This window comes from Triticum urartu, chromosome 2A (assembly GCF_056163025.1).
Source record: "Triticum urartu cultivar PI428250 chromosome 2A, HENAU_Tu73, whole genome shotgun sequence".
In the NCBI taxonomy this organism is placed as follows: Eukaryota; Viridiplantae; Streptophyta; class Magnoliopsida; order Poales; family Poaceae; genus Triticum; species Triticum urartu.
Window position 1 is genome coordinate 4892541 of NC_141874.1, and position 21057 is coordinate 4913597.

The following is a 21057-nucleotide window of genomic DNA, read 5'->3' on the forward strand; positions in this document are numbered from 1 at the left end:
AGATGTGGCGCCCCCCACCAGACATAGGTTTGATGGGCAGCGCGAGCGAACAGGTGTTCTGCGTGACCGTTTTGGCCCAGAATATGGCCTCAAATGGAAAATGTTCAACATGAAAGTTGTTTGTCTTGTCGAAACCGTCAAGATTGCTTTTGGGCTCGTTTCCATCCGAGATCGTTTGCCACCACAAAAAGGACCCGCAAGGTGCAGCCAGTTTAAACCGAACAGTTTTAGAAAGTTCGGACAAAACCAATCCGAATTTGAGTTTTGGACGTGAATCCAAGCCTTTTCCTTGCACGGGAAGTCCATCCGCCTCTTATATACCTAAGGGGTGACGGCCGATTGAACAACACACAATCGATCAATTCATCTACCATTTTTTATCTTTTATCTTTTCTCCTTAGCCCTAGTTCTTCTTCTTCCTCGTTCTTCGTCTGTTCTTCTTCTTTGCAGGGCGGCGAACCTCGAGGCCCTAGGGGCGATCAGGTCGACCTAGGGCAGCCCATAGCCGCCGCGCGTCCAGACGGGGTACCTCCCGGGCGTGCGGGGTTTCGGGTCTTCAAAAGCGCCCGCCGGATTGCCTGCGTACCGCGCTTCCGGCCGGGTCTCCTTCGACGTGAGCTGTGGTGCATCACCCTCGGCGTCGAGGGTACACGGTGATGTGTTCGTGTGCGAACACCCCCAGTGGAGTCACCAAAAAGTGTGTTTGCACACGAACACGTCACCGTGTACCCTCGATGCCGAGGGTGATGCACCGCAGCTCACGTCGAAGGAGACCCGACCGGAAGCGCGGTACGCAGGCAATCCAGTGGGCGCTTTTGAAGACCCGAAACTCCGCACGCCCGGGAGGGACCCCGTCTGGACACACGGTGGCTATGGGCTGCCCTAGGTCGACCTGATCGCCCCTAGGGCCTCGAGGTTCGCCGCCCTGCAAAGAAAAAGAATAGACGAAGAACGAGGAAGAAGAAGAACTAGGGTTAAGGAGAAAAGATAAAAGATAAAAAATGATAGATGAATTGATCGATTGTGTCTTGTTCAATTGGCCGTCAACCCTTAGGTATATAAGAGGCAGCTGGACTTCCCGTGCACGGAAAAGGCTTGGATTCACGTCCAAAACCCTAGTCAAATTCGGATTGGTTTGTCCGAACTTTCCAAAACTGTTCGGTTTAAACTGGCTGCACTTTGCGGGTCCTTTTTGTGGTGGTAAACGATCTCGGATGGAAACGAGCCCAAAAGCAATCTTGACCGTTTCGACGTGACGAACAACTTTCATGTTGAACATTTTTCGATTTGAGGCCATATTCTGGGCCAAAACGGTCACGCAGAACACCTGTTCGCTCGCGCTACCCATCAGACCTATGTCGGGTGGGGCGCGCCACATCTTGCCTCGTGACAGGGCCGCACTCTGATAGCTCTAACTTTTGCATACGCATTCGGATTGGGACGTTTTTATATCAAAATCGGCCGTTTTGACGAGACGAAGACAATTTGTGTTGATCATATTTCCATACGAGGACATCTTAATTGGGTTTCAAGCCATTCTTTAATCTGGTGTCAACATGAGCATCTCTGAAGTTGTCATAACTTCTGCATCCGAACTACATTTTAGACCATCTTCATATTCATCTTGATCTTCTCGAAGAGAGCCATCTCATAGTGACTTGCAATAGTAAGTTTAAATTACTCTTGACATACCTTCAAACCACTCTTTATAAACGTGCCACTTTTGAGCATCAACACAAAGATGAAGTTGAACTCTACTACTGATGATGGAGTCAAGTGGCGGATCCACCGTGGTGAGCAGGGGCTGCTACCCCAGGTCTCCGGTGGTGGAGCAGCCACAACTGACTACCTATCCTTCCTCCACAGGCAGCGGCAGCAACCAGAGCACACAGTTCAATCATGGAGTAGAATATAAGCATTTTCTTTGTTCTCCTTCTCCTGTTTATAAGAGTATCTCCAGCCGTTGGCCCTCTAGGGGGCGCCTAAAATCGCCCTCTAGGGGTGAGCCGGCGCAAAAAATCGGTCTGAGAGCGAGTTGGTCCCCAGCCGCCGGCCCCAAGGCCGTCCCCAGGCGCGTTCAAAAAATTAAAAAATATAGCAAAGTTCAAAGTTCGGCGAAGTTCGGCATATATTACATTAAAAAAGCGGGGTTTTATTACATAATATATATAATTAAAAAAGGAACTGGCTAAAAGCGGAGTAGTCGCTGTCGTCGCCGTTGTCGCCGTCGTGGTCTGGCTTCTCCTCCTTGACGCGGCCGTCCCTGGTGGACCCCTGACCGGCGTCGCCTATGCGGGCTGGTGGCGGCGGCGCGGCGTTGTCGTCGCTGTCCTCGATGACGATGATTCCTCCTTCGTCGCGGCCCCGGCGGCGCTACGCGAATCGCCGCAGGGCGGCGCACTGGCGCTCCCTCGCCATCTTCAGGGAGTCCGCGCGCGCCTATTCTAGGGCCACGTCATCGTCGAGCTCGACGTCGCCGCCGTGCTCCGTCTTCACCGTGGGGAGGCCCGGCTCCGTCTTCACCGGCGCCAGGCCCGGCTCCGTCTTGGGCTTGACAAAGCGCGGAGGAGCCGACGAGGAGGCGCGCCGGCCGCCCTCATTGATGACGATGCCGGCGCGTCGAGTGCGCCGGCCGAGCGGCGTCTCCGCCGCGGGCTCGGCCTTGACGCCGAGCAACGCCGGAGCGCCGGACGAGTGTGAGGAAGAGCGGGAGGAGGTGGAAGAAGAGGAGGCGCCGAACCTCCTGGGCAACCATTGCCCGTCGCGTCGGCGGTGAGCCGGGGCCGTGGCGGCCGCCCTCGCCGGGGGATATGCTAGCGGCGGGTCGTTGCCTCCCTCGAGGTACGTCAGAACACCCTCGAGGGTGCAGCCGGGGACACCCCACCACAGGTGGCGTCCCTCGCTGTTCTTCGGTCCGGCCACCACCGGCGCACCGTTGGTGGACGCCATCCTCTGCTGCTGCCGGCGCTGGAAGTACGCCGTCCACGCCGCTATGTTGTCGGCGGCGTACTCGGGGAGGGCGAGCTAGGCGTCGGTGAGGGAGGCGCGCACGACATCGACCTCGTCGGCGAAGTAGCCCGGTTTCGCCACGGCGTCGGCAATGGGTAATGGGCACTTCCCCGTTGCTGAGTCTCCACCCCGTTGGCCAGGCACGCATGTCCGGAGGCGCCGGGATGTTCGCCTGGAACAGGAGTCAAGACTCCTGTTCGCGGAGCGAGCGGCGGCCGAAGCCGTTGGCCGCGGCCTCATCTCTGGGAGAGGGAGGGCTCGACGGCGGCGCTCGGGAGAGGGAGGGCTCGGCGGCGGCTCTCGGGGGAGGTAGAGGGCGGGCTAGGTCTGATGTGGCTGGTGTGGCCAGAGGCGAGGGAGGCCACCGGCTTATATAGTGGCGCCGCCCCGTGTGTACGCGTGCGAGGGAGGGGGGGCGTCGGCGCGCCGCCCCGTGACGCGCTGCCCGTGAGGAACCAATGGTAAGGCTGACCGACGGCAGCCTTGCCATTGATTCCCCGCGGGAAACCGAGTCGTTCGGGGAAGAAGACGCGCGGTGTCGCTGACGCGGCAGGCCCGCGGCACTTTCGCGCCAAAACCACTCGCTCCATCACCCCCGAGCGCGCCGAGTTTGGCCTGGGTCCGCCGGCGCTAAATTCGGCCCATGCCTGCGAAAATCGGGCTCCTGGGGACGCGACTGGGCCGATTTTTCTGCGCCGGCGCGAAGAAAACGCCTGGGGAGGCCTTTCTGGGGCGCGGCTGGAGATGCTCTAAGGCCCACATGTACTGAATAATCATCAATTCGAACAACATAATGCTAGTATTATATCACAAAAAATATTCCATAAAAAACTTCTAAATATATACCATTTATGATATACATTTGGTGTTACTTTGATTAAATGGTTAATTTAGGGATACACTTGGGCCTTATAAATCAAAAGAGGGACTATCTAGTATAATTCGCCCAGCCGCTAATACGCATCATGCATTCATCTTAAACTCGATGTAGTATAATCGAAAAATGATGTACAAGGGATTCTTGGCTCTATGCACAAGAGACTTGCATGCATGATGCATGCCTGAGTGATCACAACAATTGGCATGAGTGTTTTGCTGACTATACATTGTCATGCCAATTGCATTCGTTGAGCTAGCTTTGTACTGTTCCTGGTGCGGCTGCTATGAGATGCAATCTTGGGGCTGCCATGGTCGTTGACCAAGGATCGGTCCTATGAAGATTAGTATAACACATGCGACAAGGAATACATTCCTGAAAGTAACTTTGATTTAACTTTGGCAGGTCCATCATCTTTCTTTTTACATTCTACACAAATTAAAATAGTTTTGACTTATTTTTTTACATGCTCTATCAAGTTTAAATTAGTGTGATATTTTGGATTATGACATGAGTTGAATGTAAATTTGGCAACTAGTTTTTGTCTATTAAGTATATGTACCACAAACAACTGCACCCAGAAAGGGCTGGAATTTTCTGATCTGAGGTACATATGAACCGCCAAAAAAAGATATAATGAATACAAAAGATTCATGTATATAGAGGATGGTTACAAGTATGTGTATGTAAATTCTGAACATAAACATGACAATACTATGTGACATGTAAAAACGGACAAAATGGCTAAGGAACAGCGCAAGTCACAAGTAGAGCAATCTAAAATAGATTTCTCCACGTTGGAAATACACGATTTTTTATGCCCATCAACCGGGTGGGTCTAAAGGCACTACCAGATAATTAACTGGAAGGTAGGTAGATTAGTAGTGCATGTGGTCGCCTTTATAGTTCGGTCGGCCGGCTGCTAACAATGAGAAATATGCATGGACCTGCCATCGCGTGGACATTATTTAAAGGCCTCACGCACACATTCTCCTTCCTCCCCAAAGAAAACTATCTATAGTCCAAGCTGCTAATTCTTTAAAACAAAGAAGCAACGGTTAATTTCCATGGCGTCCGGCAGTGCTGCTACTCCTGCGTTCAGCTACGAGCCCTCACCATGGATCGACTTCTTTGCTGGATATGAGCCACCGCCGCTACAGGTATAATAAAATCTAACTATCTATGGCACAAAATGTCACCATGCACGAAGGTATTTATTTGTAATTATTGTATGCATTTTTGTACTAGTACCTACTACTCCGATCTACGCTGGGCCAGCCCAAGAGGTTGCAAAATATACACCATGCACCCACTACTTGCAGGCCCAAGTAGGAACACATTTCTAATTACCATATGTGCTCCTCTAGAGATCCATGTCAACCGGTTGCTTATCGTGTGTACTTCACTAGTCGACACTTCTTATAGTATCTGAATATGTGTACAGACTTTATATTTCACATATCCAGCAGTACAGATTTGTCATATTGAGATGTCTACTTTGTATATTATCAACATCACTCATAGTCATAGCGTACATCGTCTAGTGTAACTCCATGCTTGAGTAGAAGCAACTTGAAACCACATGCATGCTTTTGAAATGAAATATGCTGGCCACGGCCGACACCCTTAGAAGATACATGTGAATAGCCTTTGGTTGGCATATGTTGGAAAGTTGGACTCAATGAAAGGATATATGGTTATTCTATAGAGTCATGTACTTTTGGTCCATTTTCTTTCATTGGATATACAAGTTGTTAGATTTTTTTCCAACTATTTTTGGTTTTGGTGACAATTTTTTTACCTAGCTAACCCTTGTCCCTTTCGGTTAATTAAAAATGTATGCACTGCAGAAATCCAAGCAGTGGATGACGCTTAGGGCAAAAAAACTGAAGGAAGACATATGTATGTTGTTTAAAACCAGCAATGACACAGTGGTAAAAATGTCCTTAGTGGATACACTACAACATCTCGGAATCGATCACCACTTTGAAGACCAGATTAACACCGCTATGAGGCAAATCCTGAAGAGTGAATTTAGTAAGTACAACCTCTATGAAGTGGCCCTTCGGTTTCGCCTGCTGAGGGAACATGGACACTGGGTATCTCCAGGTATATGTATATTCCTAACAATTTTTTCTTGTTATACATAGTTGGTTACGAAAAGTCATGATGTACAAATTTTTAACTAGCTAAGAAATTGAGTTATCAAGAATAGATTGGTAACCTTATTTGCAAAATTATTTCATAATGTGGACGACATGTCTACAACAATAGAAGCTCCATTGACAATGTGGTCACGAGAACACCAACAACATTTATTTATCGATTTATAGATGTTTTCAATCGATTCAAAACTGAAGATGGAAGCTTCATCAATGATATAACAAATGAGCCCAGGATACTATTGTGTCTATACAATGCATCTCATCTTCTAGTTCATGGTGAGCTGGCACTCGAAGAAACCATAGCTTTTGCAAGGCATCATCTTGAATCATGTAGTGGTAGTTTCAAGACCCCCCTAGCTCAACAAGTCCAACGTGCCCTTCACATACCAATGCCAAGGACAAATAAGAGGGTCGAAATGCTACATTATATCCTAGAGTACGAACAAGAGGAGCATAACCCAATCCTACTGGAGCTTGCCAAATTGGATTTCAACATTCAGCAAACTGTCCACTCGAAGGAGCTGAAAGCTATTACCAGGTATGTTATTGATCTTTCTTATATAAACAGAACATATATGTAACCCAGTAATGATTCACGGGTGGTTGCCCTCGCATACTACATCTTCAAACAAACAAAAAACCAGAAGTCTAGTTACTACTACATTTCTTGTACTTAACATCATTGAAAATAAGAGTTTACGTGGTCGCATTTTTGATTAATATGAGAATTCATATTCATTAATGGTTCATGACGCTTCAGTGTTTCATTAGTTCCTGTGCATTGTAGAATAATTACATGCACGGTGTAGTGATAGAGGAATGCACATGCTTTTAATAATAATTGAGCATTGTCTCTTTTATCTCTTAATGAGGCTAGCGATGTTATATTCTATGTGGACTATTTATGTACTAGTTCAGATAACATTGCTTAATTAATTCGCAGGTGGTGGAAACATTTTTCTGGATATATTGAGCTAAGCTTTATCCGCGATCGTGTGGTGGAGGGTTATACATGGGCCTCTGTGTTGTACTATGACACAAAATTTGAGCTCACTCGAAGTATGATCACAAAGATGATTGTACTGATTACCACATTAGATGACATATATGATAACCATGCCACCCTAGAGGACAGTTGGAAGCTACATGAAGCAATACAAAGGTGGGATTGATTAATCTCTACATTTTATCTCTCAAATTGTCAATGCATCTAATGTATATTCCACTAAGATAACCATTCCATATCATATCAGTATGTCCTTAGAATCACTGGCAATCACGGTCAGTAAATATGTGTGCAACGTGATTTTTCCATGATGTTTAAAGTGATCAAGTAATTATGAACATGCATGTACTGGATAATAACTATTTTTAGTATTTATGAAGAAGTAATTGAACACCCTGCATTACCGCGACCATAAGAGTGCAATTCTAACAAGAAAAAAGTGGTATACAAATCATGCTTCAAACCAAGAGCATATTACTATTCTTTAGATAATTACCGCGTCCGGACGTGGACGAGCTGAATCCAATGGTGGATAATCGATTTGCCCAGTGTATACTACATGTGTGGTGTGCAATGATTAATGGAAATTCTCTATTAGGAAAAGATAAAATCAATTGGGGTATGAATGAATCCACGGCTAAAATTCCATGTTGACGTGCAATCTTCATAAGTCTTAACACAATAGCACTCATTAGTACATACAAGTAATGAGCTAATGCTCACTACTATCTGTTTACAATTGCAATTTCAAATGGAAATGTGACTCATACTTAGATTATTATTTTATTAACACAAATATATATATATATATATATATATATATATATATGTTGCCATAATAAGAGGTGGATGAAAGAAAATCTAAATGCAGTAACGAATGAGATATATTAACTATAATGAAATCTTTGATGTCATGTTACACTATTTACCTCATGGAGCAAAGTGAAACTAGTGGTTCTTAATGTGTTGAAGAAAGATGAAGAGTATAGAAAAATAAAAGGTTAGGTTAACATGCAAACAAAGAATTGTCAAACTACCATAACTTATCTTAAGATTATTTTTGTGAATTGGCCTTCCAGATGGGATAAGAGCGCCGCTTTTGTTCTACCGGAGTACTTGAAGAAGTTCTATACGGAGATGCTGAGGACATTTGAGAATATTGAGGCTGAAATGCCAGCCAATACGAACTACGATATAGCACACCTGAAAAAAGCGGTAACTTCATGTACCATTTTCTGTCTTGTAAAAAATAACATATAAATATCTCTCTCTCTCTGTGTGTATGTGTGTATGGTTGTGCATCTCTCTCTCTCTCTCTCTCTCTCTCTCGTTAATTTTGGGATTACCTCTCTTTGTTTGCGTGCAGGTCCAAAATAACGTGACTGGTTACCTGGAAGAAGCGAAATGGTCACACAGGAACCACAAGCCAAGCTTTGTAGATCAGGTCAAGTTGACTAGCCTGAACATCGGCGTGCCAACAATATGTGTGAGTATGATGGCTGGAATGAGTGATGCAATGATGAAGCCAGCACTCAAATGGGCTGCTAGTGTTCCGGACGTCGTCATATCAGTCGGGAAGATTTCCCGTTTCATGAATGATATCGGTGCATTTGAGGTATATATATAATATTTCAAAATTAATTTTTGCTTGGATGTTACTTTTCACACATGTAAGAATGTCAAGTTCGAGCATATTGAGATATAATTTTGACCAACAATTTGAGTACTAAAATGTGATTTGTTTGACAAAAAATCATAGTATGGATTATACTTGGAATTATTTTACAACAATGTCAGTTTTGTGATGCTACCTTAACTTCATTGGTCTATTTTTTTTATAAATTTGTACACATCAAAATGTGTGGGCACCTATGGAAAAGGGGGCAGGGTTCAGTTACCAAGTTTGTACTATCATTGTGCGTGCATGGAAGATTATTAAATTGATACATACTTACATAAAGATGATTATTGATGTCATCATACAGCGTCGAAAATGCAAGGGGGATCTGGCAAGCACCGTAGAGTGTTACATCAATGAGTACAACGTGACAAGTGAAGTGGCCATTACCAAAATTGTTGCCCTGATAGAACAAGAATGGAAGACCCTGAACCAAGCTCGCTTTGAAAATCATCTTCTCCCTGCATTGCAGCAGTTCATTAGCTTAGCGATTAGCACAACATTTTTCTATGGTAACAGAAATGATGTATACACGCACAGCGCACATATGCAGTGGACTATTGAGAGGCTCTTCCTGAAGAATATGTAGGCCTTGGCCAAATTCATCGTGTATTTGTTCCCTAGTTTTAACCATAAAAAGGTCAATGTTGATAAGCATGCATGTGATTCACTGATAATATGTAAAATGCTACAGTGAAAGAAAGTTGTACTGGGTCATTTTGTTACAGTGTGATAATTTTGGTTATAATTATATCTCTACTAAAATTTTATCTTATGTAAAGGACTAAACATATCTAGGTATGTTTTGAGTTCGTCAGAGAAATTATATAGTTGCACAATGTGTTGCATGTAGAACTAGTAACAGCAGTGGAGATTACATGATCACAGATTTAAACAAGTTTTCATTGACACTAGCAACTATAAGATTCTCAGCCAAGACTCATGCACATGGGTGGCCACAACTCAGATTTGATTTACATCACAATTTTATTTATTATAACAATTACATCCCGGCTTTTGGAAGAAGCTCTATGTGTTTTCCAGCTGTGTTGTTCTTTTAGACCACCTCAAAACCCATCTAACCATAATATCAATGTGGATACGAAATACCCCATCCTCTATTGTCCCTCTAATCCCTCACTCCTTTTGTACATTTATTGTACATAGGCCTCCTAGTTCTCTTATCTGGCAAGCAGCCATCTTCGCCATCAAAGCGCAGACGTTCTTCCACAACGAGGTCATGAATATGGTTATTGGTGCCATGGCTGCCAGGATGTGAACACGACCATTGCTGATGTGAATCATCATGTCTGATTTAACTGGGCACTACTTCCTTCCCATAACATCCTTTTTTACCCCAAAAAAATCCATTTTTTGTATATTGTGATGAATTATTAAAACACTTTTGACATGTTACATGATATTTTATTGCACTACTAAGGTAACTAATACGGAACATTTAAAATGAACTCGTGATAGTCGTGAGTTGTTCATATATATTAGCTGTACAATAGCTATGGAAACTTATATTTTCTTTCGCAGTTTATGTTCTCACCATTTTGCAGAACATACGTCGATCTAGTTTCAAAGATTGAAAGAGTTGTGCATATATCAAACTTGACTCATGGATAAGCTTGCTCATACTTTTTTACATAGAGGTACATGCAAATATTTGCATAGAGATATTATTTGACATAGCCAATGTCAGTCAAAATAATATGAAAAATAGTCTGATAGTCCAACAAGAGCTATACAAACATGTAAAGATGTACAAACTACAGAGCAACAAAAACATTCCGGTTCAATAAAGGTGCTCTACATAATTATTGCTATATACATTCCATGTGTATATCGAAATAGCTTTGGAGCGTGGGCATGGAATAGCTAGTAGCCGAAGGTCAAACTTCCTGCTTACGGTGATCCCAAATTTCTTAGACATGTTCAGTGACTCTTCAATTGGCTCATCGGGAATTAGCATCAGTCAAAGTCGTGGAGAAGATTTGCCAAGACAATCTCTACGGTGGCGATGTTGAACAGTGTCGAAAGAGGTGAGTTCAAAATGTGTTCCATAATAATCCACGTTGTTATTCTCAAACATCTCCAGCTTGAACGATCCCTCGCTCGCTCTCAGAGTCAATCGGCCCAAACAGGGTTATGTGCTCAACGAAAAAAATGATTTTGTGAAATTGCCTGCAAAACCGCCATGCGAGCGTTAGCGTCAGCGCCATCTCCCGATGGATATTTTTTGCGCATCTCCAATAGTACCTTGGCCCTATTTTCTTCTTCGTCTATTTGGGAATAATTTAGGATCTCGGGAAATTAGAAAAAAACAATAATGAAGATATTGGTGCCTTTAGGCATGTCATAGCCCATGATTTCACAGTCTTCACTTGTCTCTCTTGGGACGAGCAGTAGAGTAGGAGGATGCAACCTAAACACCTCCTTGATGACCGTAAGCATGTAGCACAGCTCACTGAGATCAGTACTCTTCATTACATATCGATCTTGGCCTGGCTCTTCCCGGATCTATAGATGTGCCTTAGCCATAGCGTCAGGGTTATTCTACAAACAACGACGTAGTAAAGGGAATGGCTAGTGGCCAGTTAACTAAAATTTCAATTTTGGTCATTCGATTCAGCCATAGGATGGAATACAGGTGGTGCAGATTACTTCTCCAACCTCCAGACAACCTTCTTCTTCTTCCCCCAACCGCCGAACGTACCACTGGCCGAACTGTCGGCCACCACCACCCGCGGCCAGCAGCGCTCCCGCTCAGCCTCACCGCCCCGCCCTCCCCTCAACCTCCTCCCACCAAAATGCTGCTGCCTTTGGCCATCCCTCTAGCCCCGGCGATGACCAGTTTTTTTCCGGCGAACTTACACCACAGCCGTGGTGCCACCCAACCTCCTCCCACCCTCCATCAACGAAAGATGATGGGGTAGCCTGCCAGCGAACTCCTTCTTTCACTCCGGCGAGCCAGCGGCTGCTTCTTCCTTCCCTCTGGCGCATGCTTCCTTCTAGCGAAAATCGAACAATCCAAATTGGACTTTCAGGCGACTGATGTTAAGCTATTATGAATGTAAAAAGACAAATAAAGAGTGGCCTGACAAGCAAGAATAACCATTCAAACAAGAACATACCCGATAGATCTCACATATTTATAATATCTATAGGAGTAGCGCGGCATCCATCTGTATTAATGGCCCTGCATCCACCCGCTATAATAACCCGACAAACCAGCAAAGGTATAGCTAAGACAATCTGGCCATTCTAAGCCATGTTGAGAATGATGTATAGGCCAATTTATAGCTAACACTTTAGAGCCTTAATTAATTCTTCGGTGTCCAACATCCTTCACGCATGTTCATACACTTGCATCATGGATAATGGATAAGCATGTGATCAGGGCCGGTCCTGACTTTTCCGAGGCCCGGGGCGAGCTTCAAAAGTGGGCCCCATGAAGAAAGACATTTCTTTTTGAAAGACATAGTCAATAATTTCATTCATACTGATATATATCACAAAAGTTTATCGGACTTCAAACAACTAACTAAACAACAGTACCAAGAATTCATTAGCAAATACGATCTCATAATACACCAGGGACATGGTACATTTTAGCAAACAACCAACAAAGCTTTTTAGGGTATACGTATACTGCAGGAAAGGAGGGGGGACAGCTGAATCGTTGGAGGAGAAAAGTAGAAATTGAACTAGCCAATTCCAAACGTGGCAGAAGCGTGGCAGTAACCTAGTAACAAAAATAGAATTTACTAGGACGAACACTTTGATTTATTTGTAGCTACTTTATCCTTGAAGAATTCAGGCTGTTTATTTTGAAAAACAAAGCTCATTTGTATACTTTGACATGACACAATTATTATTTTCTTCTTCCTCTGCTATCACGAATTCACCTACCTCCATTGTTGACATGGTTAGATTTTAGGGTGACAAGTTGACAGCTATGCCCTTCTTTCGCATTGACATGACCGTCAACTCGACAAGTGGACCTAGCTAGAATTTGCTAGTGAGATTGACAAGTTTCATTTGCCATCCGTGTTGGACACAATAAAACTTGGACAAGTGTATTGGAACTAGAATTTTATTGAAAAAATGTCACACGTCTTGTATCCTACTGCATAAAGTTTTGCATGGATATAAATAGGGAACATCGCACATTATGGGGTAACAAAGCTACAAACATTAATATATGCCTCTGTATCCGGATTGATTAATTTAAAAATATCTTATTATTTATGTAAATAGCATATGCATTATTAATCTTAGATTCTTTTTATAGGTAGGAGCATGAGTTAATTGGTGGATTTACAAATGTTAAAGGGAATTATGAAAATGCATAACATTCATTTATGCGTATAATACTTTTTCCTATTGACAAAGTGTTTTTGAATGGTTAACAATATTAATTATTTTCATCATAATGTTTGAATAAGAAATGCCTAGCCTGCTCAAGTGCATGGTTTAAGGAATAGCTAACTTAACCACAACTATTACGGCATTAACAGATACATAATCATGTGTTCCAGTTTTCTTTACGCCAACAACTGCCAATCAGCCGAACTAGTAAAGCCTCTATCTCACCTCCGCCTACGATGTAGCGACTTTGTTGCCTGCTCCGACCCATTCCTGGCAAGTCCTCGCTGGCGACGCTCCGTCTCGGTTCGACACTCTGCGTACGGTGGAAATCGACTAATGCTGAAAAAACATTCATATGGCTCCTTATTAGCAAACACGGTACAACCAAGAGACTTTGGCCAGCTAATTAACTCTAGTTTTGATCTCTGTTCCTCAAAGCTCTAGGTGAGCACACAATGGCCGCTTCATGACAGTGAAGAACTCAACATGCAGCTGGAGATCGACGGCAAGCTCACCTTCTCCCTCCCTCCACCGGAACTCCCTCACGAGGTTGGCGGTGAAGTAGCTTAAGTGCAGCATCGCGACACCCCTGCCAGGGCATATCCTCCGACCACCACCGAAAGGCATCATTTTGATCGTGTTGTCGGTTCCTTCTGATGCACCTTTGGAGGCCAGGAACCGTTGTGGCTTGAACTCATCAGGGTTGTCCCCCGCTGTGCTGTCTCGTGCTATAGCCGCCAGTGGGAAGTACACTTTGGTGCCCACCGGAATACGCTGGCCATTGTGAACCACATGGTCCTCTTCCATCACCTGCCTGAATGCAAAAGACGTCGGCGGATGCAGCCGGAGTGTCTTCATGACCACAGCGTGTAGGTACTCCAGGTCCCCAAGAACATTCTCGCTCACTTCGTCGGCGTCTGCATTCACGACGGCATCGTTCTCCCTCCGGACGGCCTCCTGTATGTCAGGGCGCTTCACTAAGTTGGCCATGATCCACTGCAGCGCTGAGGCTGTCGGTTCCAGCACCAACAAACTCGGAGCACATGCCCACGAGTTCACCGTCGGACAGCCTTCTTCGATGCCGCCTTGGGTCCTGATTGTGGTCGTCCGGCACCGCGAGGTCGATGAGCCTGTCCACATACACCGGCGTCTCGCTAGGTTGCCGGTGCCGGCCGCGACGGGAATCTATGAGCGGTAGGTACGTCTCCTCCTGCTGCTGTCGCAGGCGGCTAGCTTCTTCCAACGATTACGATAAATGAACCTAGTCACTGCCGGGAGCTTCGCGTGCGCGAACACGCGCGCCGTAGCTAGGGACTTGACGAGGTCACTCTTAGCGTCGGCCATGACACGGACGTGGGTATTGTCGATGCCATCACCGAAACACATGGTGGCGATGAGCCCAAACATGGCGTATCGGATGCTCTCGGCCGCATGGACCACGCCGTTTTTCCTCTGCTCGGCGAGGTCCGCGACGAGACCACAAAGTGCACCGCGGCGTGCCGACGCGTACCGGTGGAGCCGCGTCGGGTGAAGGACCTCCGATGTGAGGTTGTGACGAATGGTGCGCCGGTGCTCACCATAGGGAGCGTGTTTTGTATCTGCATATTTGTTTTAAGTTTTGCATATAGTGTAGATGGTCTAGAGTAGCTAGTCCGGTGTTGCTTCGACAAAGGCGTGCCGAGAAGGAGATATGCCGAACTGCCTTGCGATGCGGCGAGCACAGCGAGATGCCGACGGCAGTGCGAAGCTGCAGTGTTGCATGAGGCAGCAAAGTCGTGTGATGCGACAAGCGCATGGACCGCAAAGTGAACCGGCTGGCTGAATGGATTAGTTAGATGCATGCAAGTGGTTAGCCAGCTTCGTGGGTAAGTAGTGGCCGCATGGAGGTTGTTAGCTGGTCAAGGGGTGTGCATGTAGTTAGCTGTTGATTACTTTGCATGCATAAGTTAGTTAGCGCACAAGCTGTGAAACCACCGATCGTGCCGATCCTGGAGCGATTCTAGGTGAGAGAGAGGGGGTCATGTGTGAGTACGTGACTTAGTGGCCTGGCTGTGTTTAGTGCCTGCGTGAGTCACTTTTGTATATATATGTCATATTCAGTAATGAGAAGGGAGGCCGTGACCCGTGAGGGCTGAGGGAAAATATGTAGTCTCTTGTTTCACCAAGGTGAAGAGCCTCCCGGCCGGCAAAGCTAGCGGCTGGTCTGCCTTGGCGTGTGTGTGTAGAGTTCCAACGTGTGTGTGTTCTTGAGAGAAGGACAAAGTGAGAAGAGAGAGTTGTGTAAGGCAGCTCGAGGCGGAAAAAGTGCGGCGTTGCGAGAAGGCGGCGCCAACAGAGCGGAGGTGATGTTCTGGTATTGACGGCGCGAGAGGATGGCGCTTGGAGAAATGGATGGTGGGCGGTTGGAGAAGGAGCCGTCGGCACTGCCGTGCACGAGAAGGCTATGCGCCGTCTCGTGGTCGGTGACGAAGATACTAGCGGGCTGCGGCTTCCACACCGTGGAGAGCTCTGGCGCTAGAACCGACTTGGCCCTCGTGAGGAGGGCCTTGATTGGCGATGCATGGTGGAGGAGGAAGAAGAGAAAAGCCAAGGGAAGCATAAGGAGGAGCAGGTCTGCCATGGCTTGATGGACTGAGCCGCGCCTGCCATATTTACGCACGCATGGGCATGGCACGGGGTAGTTGAGCTCCATTGATGCCATTTTAATGCTATCTGTTTAAAGTAGAAAATAAAGAATGAGATAGTTTGAATAAAAGATGATCCATCAGTCTTTATTGATGATAGAAGTGGGCTATTTATACCCAGGCGGAAGTACACACACATAGTTACTTGAGAGCCAAGAAATTACATAGTTGCCTTGAGAGCCAAGGAAGTACATGGTTGCTTGAGAACCAAGCAACGTATCTAACAATTAACTTAATCCTAATTAGCTTAACTGTAATCAACTATTCTATTCTTAACACTCCCCCTTGTACAACGTCTCTTCTTTGGTATATCCATCATCTTGACAAATTCTTTGAATAATCTTGACTGTCTCCTCCAAAAACCCTGTGGGAAAAATATGAGGAGAATAATGCAGATATGTTGCTAAAAGTCCTTTAAACCCAGTGGGAAAAATAATAAGGAGAAAATGATGCAACATATAATGATTATTGTCTCTTGATAACTCATATGAGAAAAACCTTTCAAGAAGGAGAAAACTCATCGATGAGTTTAGAGAACAATTAATATGTCTTGAGTACTTTCCCTCAAAAAAAATGTCTTGAGTACTTTCTTTAAAAACCCCGATAGGGAAAATAGAAAGTATGACGTATGATCTTTGATAAGATATTGCCTCACTAAAATCCATTATGAGAAGCTTTGATAGAAAACTCATAAGGGAAAAGAGTGTGATATGATATGCCATTGAAAACTCCTTTAAAACCCAGTGGAAAAAATATAAGGAGAAAATGATATGACATATATAGGCACTTGTGTTTAGATTGTCTCGTTAAACACCTTTATGAGAAACCATTAGGGAAAACTCATGAAGGGAAAAAGAGTACAATATATGCAATCTTAGGATTGTTAATAGGTTATAGATTTGGGAAATTACTCCCCCTGAACTTTGCAAACCTGGAGAATGTGTAATACAAACTCCATTGATATGATCATGAAATTATGAATAACCTGTAAGATTTCCAAAGTATGTTGTTTGCATATTGTTTCCTCACTTTCTATAATTCGTGAGGATAAGTAATTTTCGAGCAATGTACTTTATGATATTGCTCTTCATATAACCTGTACGTATTGAGTAACACAAGTGGTAGCGTCTTGATAAATCAAGTTATGTGATTCTGATGAATCTCAACCACATGATTTTGAGTGTGGTTAATCATTCTGCTAAGCCATGCATATTTTGCAATGCTTTTAGATAAAGCGATTATGTCAGAATGATAACTGGAAATAGCCGTTAAAGCCCATTTATATGACTTCCATATGAAGGCTATTCCAGCAAATTCAATCATTGATATGGTATTGTTGGGATCAAAGAAAGAGCCAATATCATTATATCATATCATGGCCATATCTTGTATTTCCTGATGGAAATATCCATGATTTATTGTGAGCTTGAGATATAAGCTGATATTTCCTATATCAACCATATACCTTTTGTTGGGGTTTACACTCTGAACAAAGATAGAAAATATAGTGCTAGGCCTGGCGTAGTTTGCAATTATATGAGTGCTTTGACATTAGTGAGATATAGAACTTCAGGTCCTGATATCACTTCATTAACACCCATTAACTACATGGATATTGTTATTTTTATTGCCAATGATATTTAGTATCGAAACATAATTCCACTCATACCAAGAGGGTATGTTACATCATAATTGATGTCGGGTCTCTGCGTGAACCCTTTGCTACAAGCCTCGCTTTCTCACCACCTCATTGACTTTGTCTATGAATGAGAAGTTTTTAGTATTTCGTACGGAAGATACTTATGAGGAGTAGGTATTACTGCGGTAAATACCACTCATTTGTTGAGCGAGTGCTATTCTTCATTACTTGCTTCATTTTATGTGAACCAATATGAGTGCAAGAGGCACTCTACCATGGCTTTTGGTTCTGGGCCCAAAAGGTTTTAGCAAATTGAGAAGAAATATATGTCGACAAATGTAGTCTTTAGTTTATATGATCCTGGTGGAATCATTGAAGTTTGTGGATAAAATATTTATTCCTTTTAACTCCTCGTGATTTTCTACAACAAATGGAGTCAAGGTGTTTCGATGTCCCGTCACCAAAATATTTATGCACATTTATGCCGGGCTTTGGATGATGAGCATCCAGTGAGGTGTCTTTCAATTTGATGTTGAATTACATTTACTGGTTGAGGATTTGATTTCCTCTGTTTCTGCGGAAGCATATGAGAACTTATATCTCGTCTTGTTAGATTTTCTCCCCCTCTTGCTCTCATTTGGGAAGAAGAGTGGTTTATCAGGTACCTCCACTTTTTCTGATACTTTACTGCAGGAATATAGAATTTAGTGACACGTTGTCATCCATAAATGTATGTGGCAGATTTGCAATGTGTTGCAAATATATGATTCTCTAAACTTCTAGTTCATATTCTTTGAGTACGTGGATATAAGGATAGAATGTCAATAGCATTTCTAATTTATTTCTTGTCATTCTTTGTGGTACTTATCTCCCCCTAATGCCGGAAAATATCCTTATTGCTGATGCAATCAGCATACAGGCTATGAATAATTTTGATTGACGGATAAAAATTGTTATTCCTCACATAGATCCCTAATTTTTGCGAGTGCCCATTGATGTACGCTGGAGTGGTGATATCGGCATGTAACCGAATTATCGCAGATAAGAAATACTTTTTTGATTTCCACGTAGTAACTACAAGGGAAAGTAGTATGATATGCAGTTGGTATGATTTAGATCATACTTACGGTGTGTAAGGCCGTATGTGTGCAGCAAGAGGCTGGTAATTTTACAATTCTTTAAAAGTGGTCATGTAATTCATTTAACTCTCTTTGATAAGAAATTTAGCTAAACCATTTTGGGTATGTACATAAAGTACTTAATGCAAAAAAAAGCTCATTGAATGAGTTCAACAACATTGTTCATTTGAATGGGTTTATAGATCCTGTTTTCAAGAGAATTTGCTCTTACTTTGATAAGTTGAGCAATTTTTTTAGTAAGATCATGCATTGTTGCGTGTGATAAGAGACACACTTAAAAACATTTTATGAATGTGTATATGAGTACCATGAAGTATCTAAATTACCCCAGATAATGGTTAAGCAATCCAGACATATCTTTTGAATGTGTTCAAGGAAGAATAAGTGTCATGCTTAGAATTTTAAGGTGAGAGTGCCTTAAAACTTATTTCCCCTATGGCACATGTGGTGCACATATAATCTGATGATCTGGGGAATATTTTTGCAATTTGTTAAGTTGTGACCAACCGAATTGTCAACAATTTTCTAATCATCCCCAAACCAGGATGGCTAAGGCTATCAAGCCTAATATTTAATTTATTAATACTTAGAAAATCATTGTGTATGCAACAATATTGAGTATGAATTGGAACATACATTCAACTTTATCGCATATTGTATCCAATGGATATGATATTGGACATTTTACTACATGTAGTAGTACAAGTATGGGCTAATAATATATTGGGACAGTTAGGAGATTACCTGAGGGTCTCCGATATTTTTGAGTGCAAATGTTTTCATCCTCCATTTTCCGCACTAGATTTTGTTCTCCTTCTGATGAAGATTCTGAGAACAATCCTTTACCAGAATTTTGTTGTTATTTGCAAATTTGCAAATTTATCCCATTTAACTTATTGGCCTTTTAAAATTTGTGGTGTCGTTTGACCATATGTTTGAGGGTTTGGTAATCATAGGTATGATGTTTGTATAACCACACATTTGACAAACTGGAGAATTTTCTTTGTGATCATTTGAAAACGATATATTCCCTATTAAGAGGTAATTTTGTCTTTTAGCCTACACTATACTTTGAATTCCTCGTGGTTCATTTTTGAGACCACTGACTTGCATAGTATTCTCAGTACTAGCAAATATTTCAAATAATGGTATATCACCTGTTGGGTGGATATGATGATTTTAAGAAATTCTATATTTCTTCATCATGGAAATTTGTAGTACCATCATAAGAGGATGTAAAGTGTATTTAAGGCATATGAAAACATTGACCACGAGATCTCAACTTGAGGTTGATTAAGTGACATAATTGTGAGCTGCGATGACTTGAAGTCTTGAAAAACGAATGGGTAATCATTCGTGATATGCTCAAGGCATCATTTTTATATTAAGGGAAATATTCAAGGTGAATAAAATGTCATCCATTATGTACTTAGTTTGAGAACTAAGTGAAGTTGGGACACATAAAATGCATATGAGTGTTGCAACTTTAGAGTCACCGCATTGCATGTATGACATTTGTTAGTCACTGTGAAAGTTTAACCATAATGTGATGTGGACATTGCAAAAGTGTTGAGACACTCAATCGTTTCCATAATTATGCAATCCATCTTGATGGACGGGCAACACTATAATTATAAATAGTGACATAGGCTTCACTGCCATGTATTTTACCAATGTAATAGAAGGTAATCACTAGTATATGCAAATATTTGCATAGTTTTCTATGACATATTCAAGCAAAATGAGGCTTGACTAGTTGATATTAGCACACAATACCATTTTGGTATATATCAAGTGTGCGAGAACTATATTTACTATGAGAGCAAATCATTTTAGTGAACAACAACAAATGCTTGTGAGGAGCAAATTTTATAAATGTAGCTGATGCTATTGGGGTCTTATGTGTATACTACAAATTAAATAGATAACACTTTTAAGATAATCACCAAATGCGGTGTAGATCTCACAGTAATAGGAAACATAGTCTGACTTTTGTCAGTAGATGTTCATATCTCTATTACCTTATATTATGCTAAATTTATGAAATCACTTTGAATGTAATCATCTGTCAGAGTGACATGATGTAGACCTTACAGTAATAGCAGATAGTCTGCAAAATTTTGCAGTAGATGCCAGTATTACCTTATGATATCTTGAGGGTAGTCACAGCTAATATTGATATTTGGAAGAGCACTTTGAAGGTAGTCATCTTGTTGGTAACAAGATGTACACCTCACAGTAATGATGGATAATCTGCAAACGGTGCAGTAGATGCCACCAATACCTTGTGATTCACAAATAAAATTTGGGCATGTCATATGAAGTATGACAATTTATAATTCTTATTTGAGTTTCATTAAGATTTGCAAGAAAAATTGTTTTCGACTGCAAAAATATAGTTGTCCTAAAATCACATGTCATATAGAATGTTTGCGGTAAAAACATAATTGATGTCTTAAATTCCAGAAAAAATAGGATCTGAA

General features: G+C 42.8%; 1 protein-coding gene and 1 pseudogene across 2 annotated transcripts; one reads left to right on the top strand and one right to left on the bottom strand.

The window, feature by feature from the left end:
• The first annotated feature begins 4953 nt into the window (after positions 1 to 4953).
• LOC147982718 (tau-cadinol synthase-like) lies at positions 4954 to 9324 on the top strand. 2 transcript variants are annotated; one of them, XM_087539327.1, is made up of 7 exons: positions 4954 to 5046; positions 5737 to 5995; positions 6220 to 6589; positions 6995 to 7213; positions 8137 to 8272; positions 8424 to 8672; positions 9043 to 9324. In XM_087539327.1, exons 1-7 carry the CDS (start codon positions 4954 to 4956, stop codon positions 9322 to 9324), a joined length of 1608 nt encoding a protein of 535 aa, XP_087395453.1. The 2 variants fall into 2 exon arrangements, with proteins under 2 accessions (XP_087395453.1, XP_087395454.1); XM_087539328.1 differs by having other exon boundaries at positions 8424 to 8639.
• A 3615-nt stretch (positions 9325 to 12939) lies between these two features.
• LOC147982719 (cytochrome P450 89A2-like) lies at positions 12940 to 15732 on the bottom strand (annotated as a pseudogene).
• Between the last annotated feature and the right edge of the window lie 5325 nt (positions 15733 to 21057).

Bases quoted from the DNA above. Each gene is read 5' to 3' on its own strand.
- LOC147982718 (XM_087539327.1), top strand. From the start codon at position 4,954: ATGGCGTCCGGCAGTGCTGCTACTCCTGCGTTCAGCTACGAGCCCTCA. The intron at 5,996-6,219 runs GTATATGTATAT...ATCGATTTATAG, and splicing joins TGGACACTGGGTATCTCCAG to ATGTTTTCAATCGATTCAAA. The intron at 6,590-6,994 runs GTATGTTATTGA...ATTAATTCGCAG, and splicing joins GAGCTGAAAGCTATTACCAG to GTGGTGGAAACATTTTTCTG.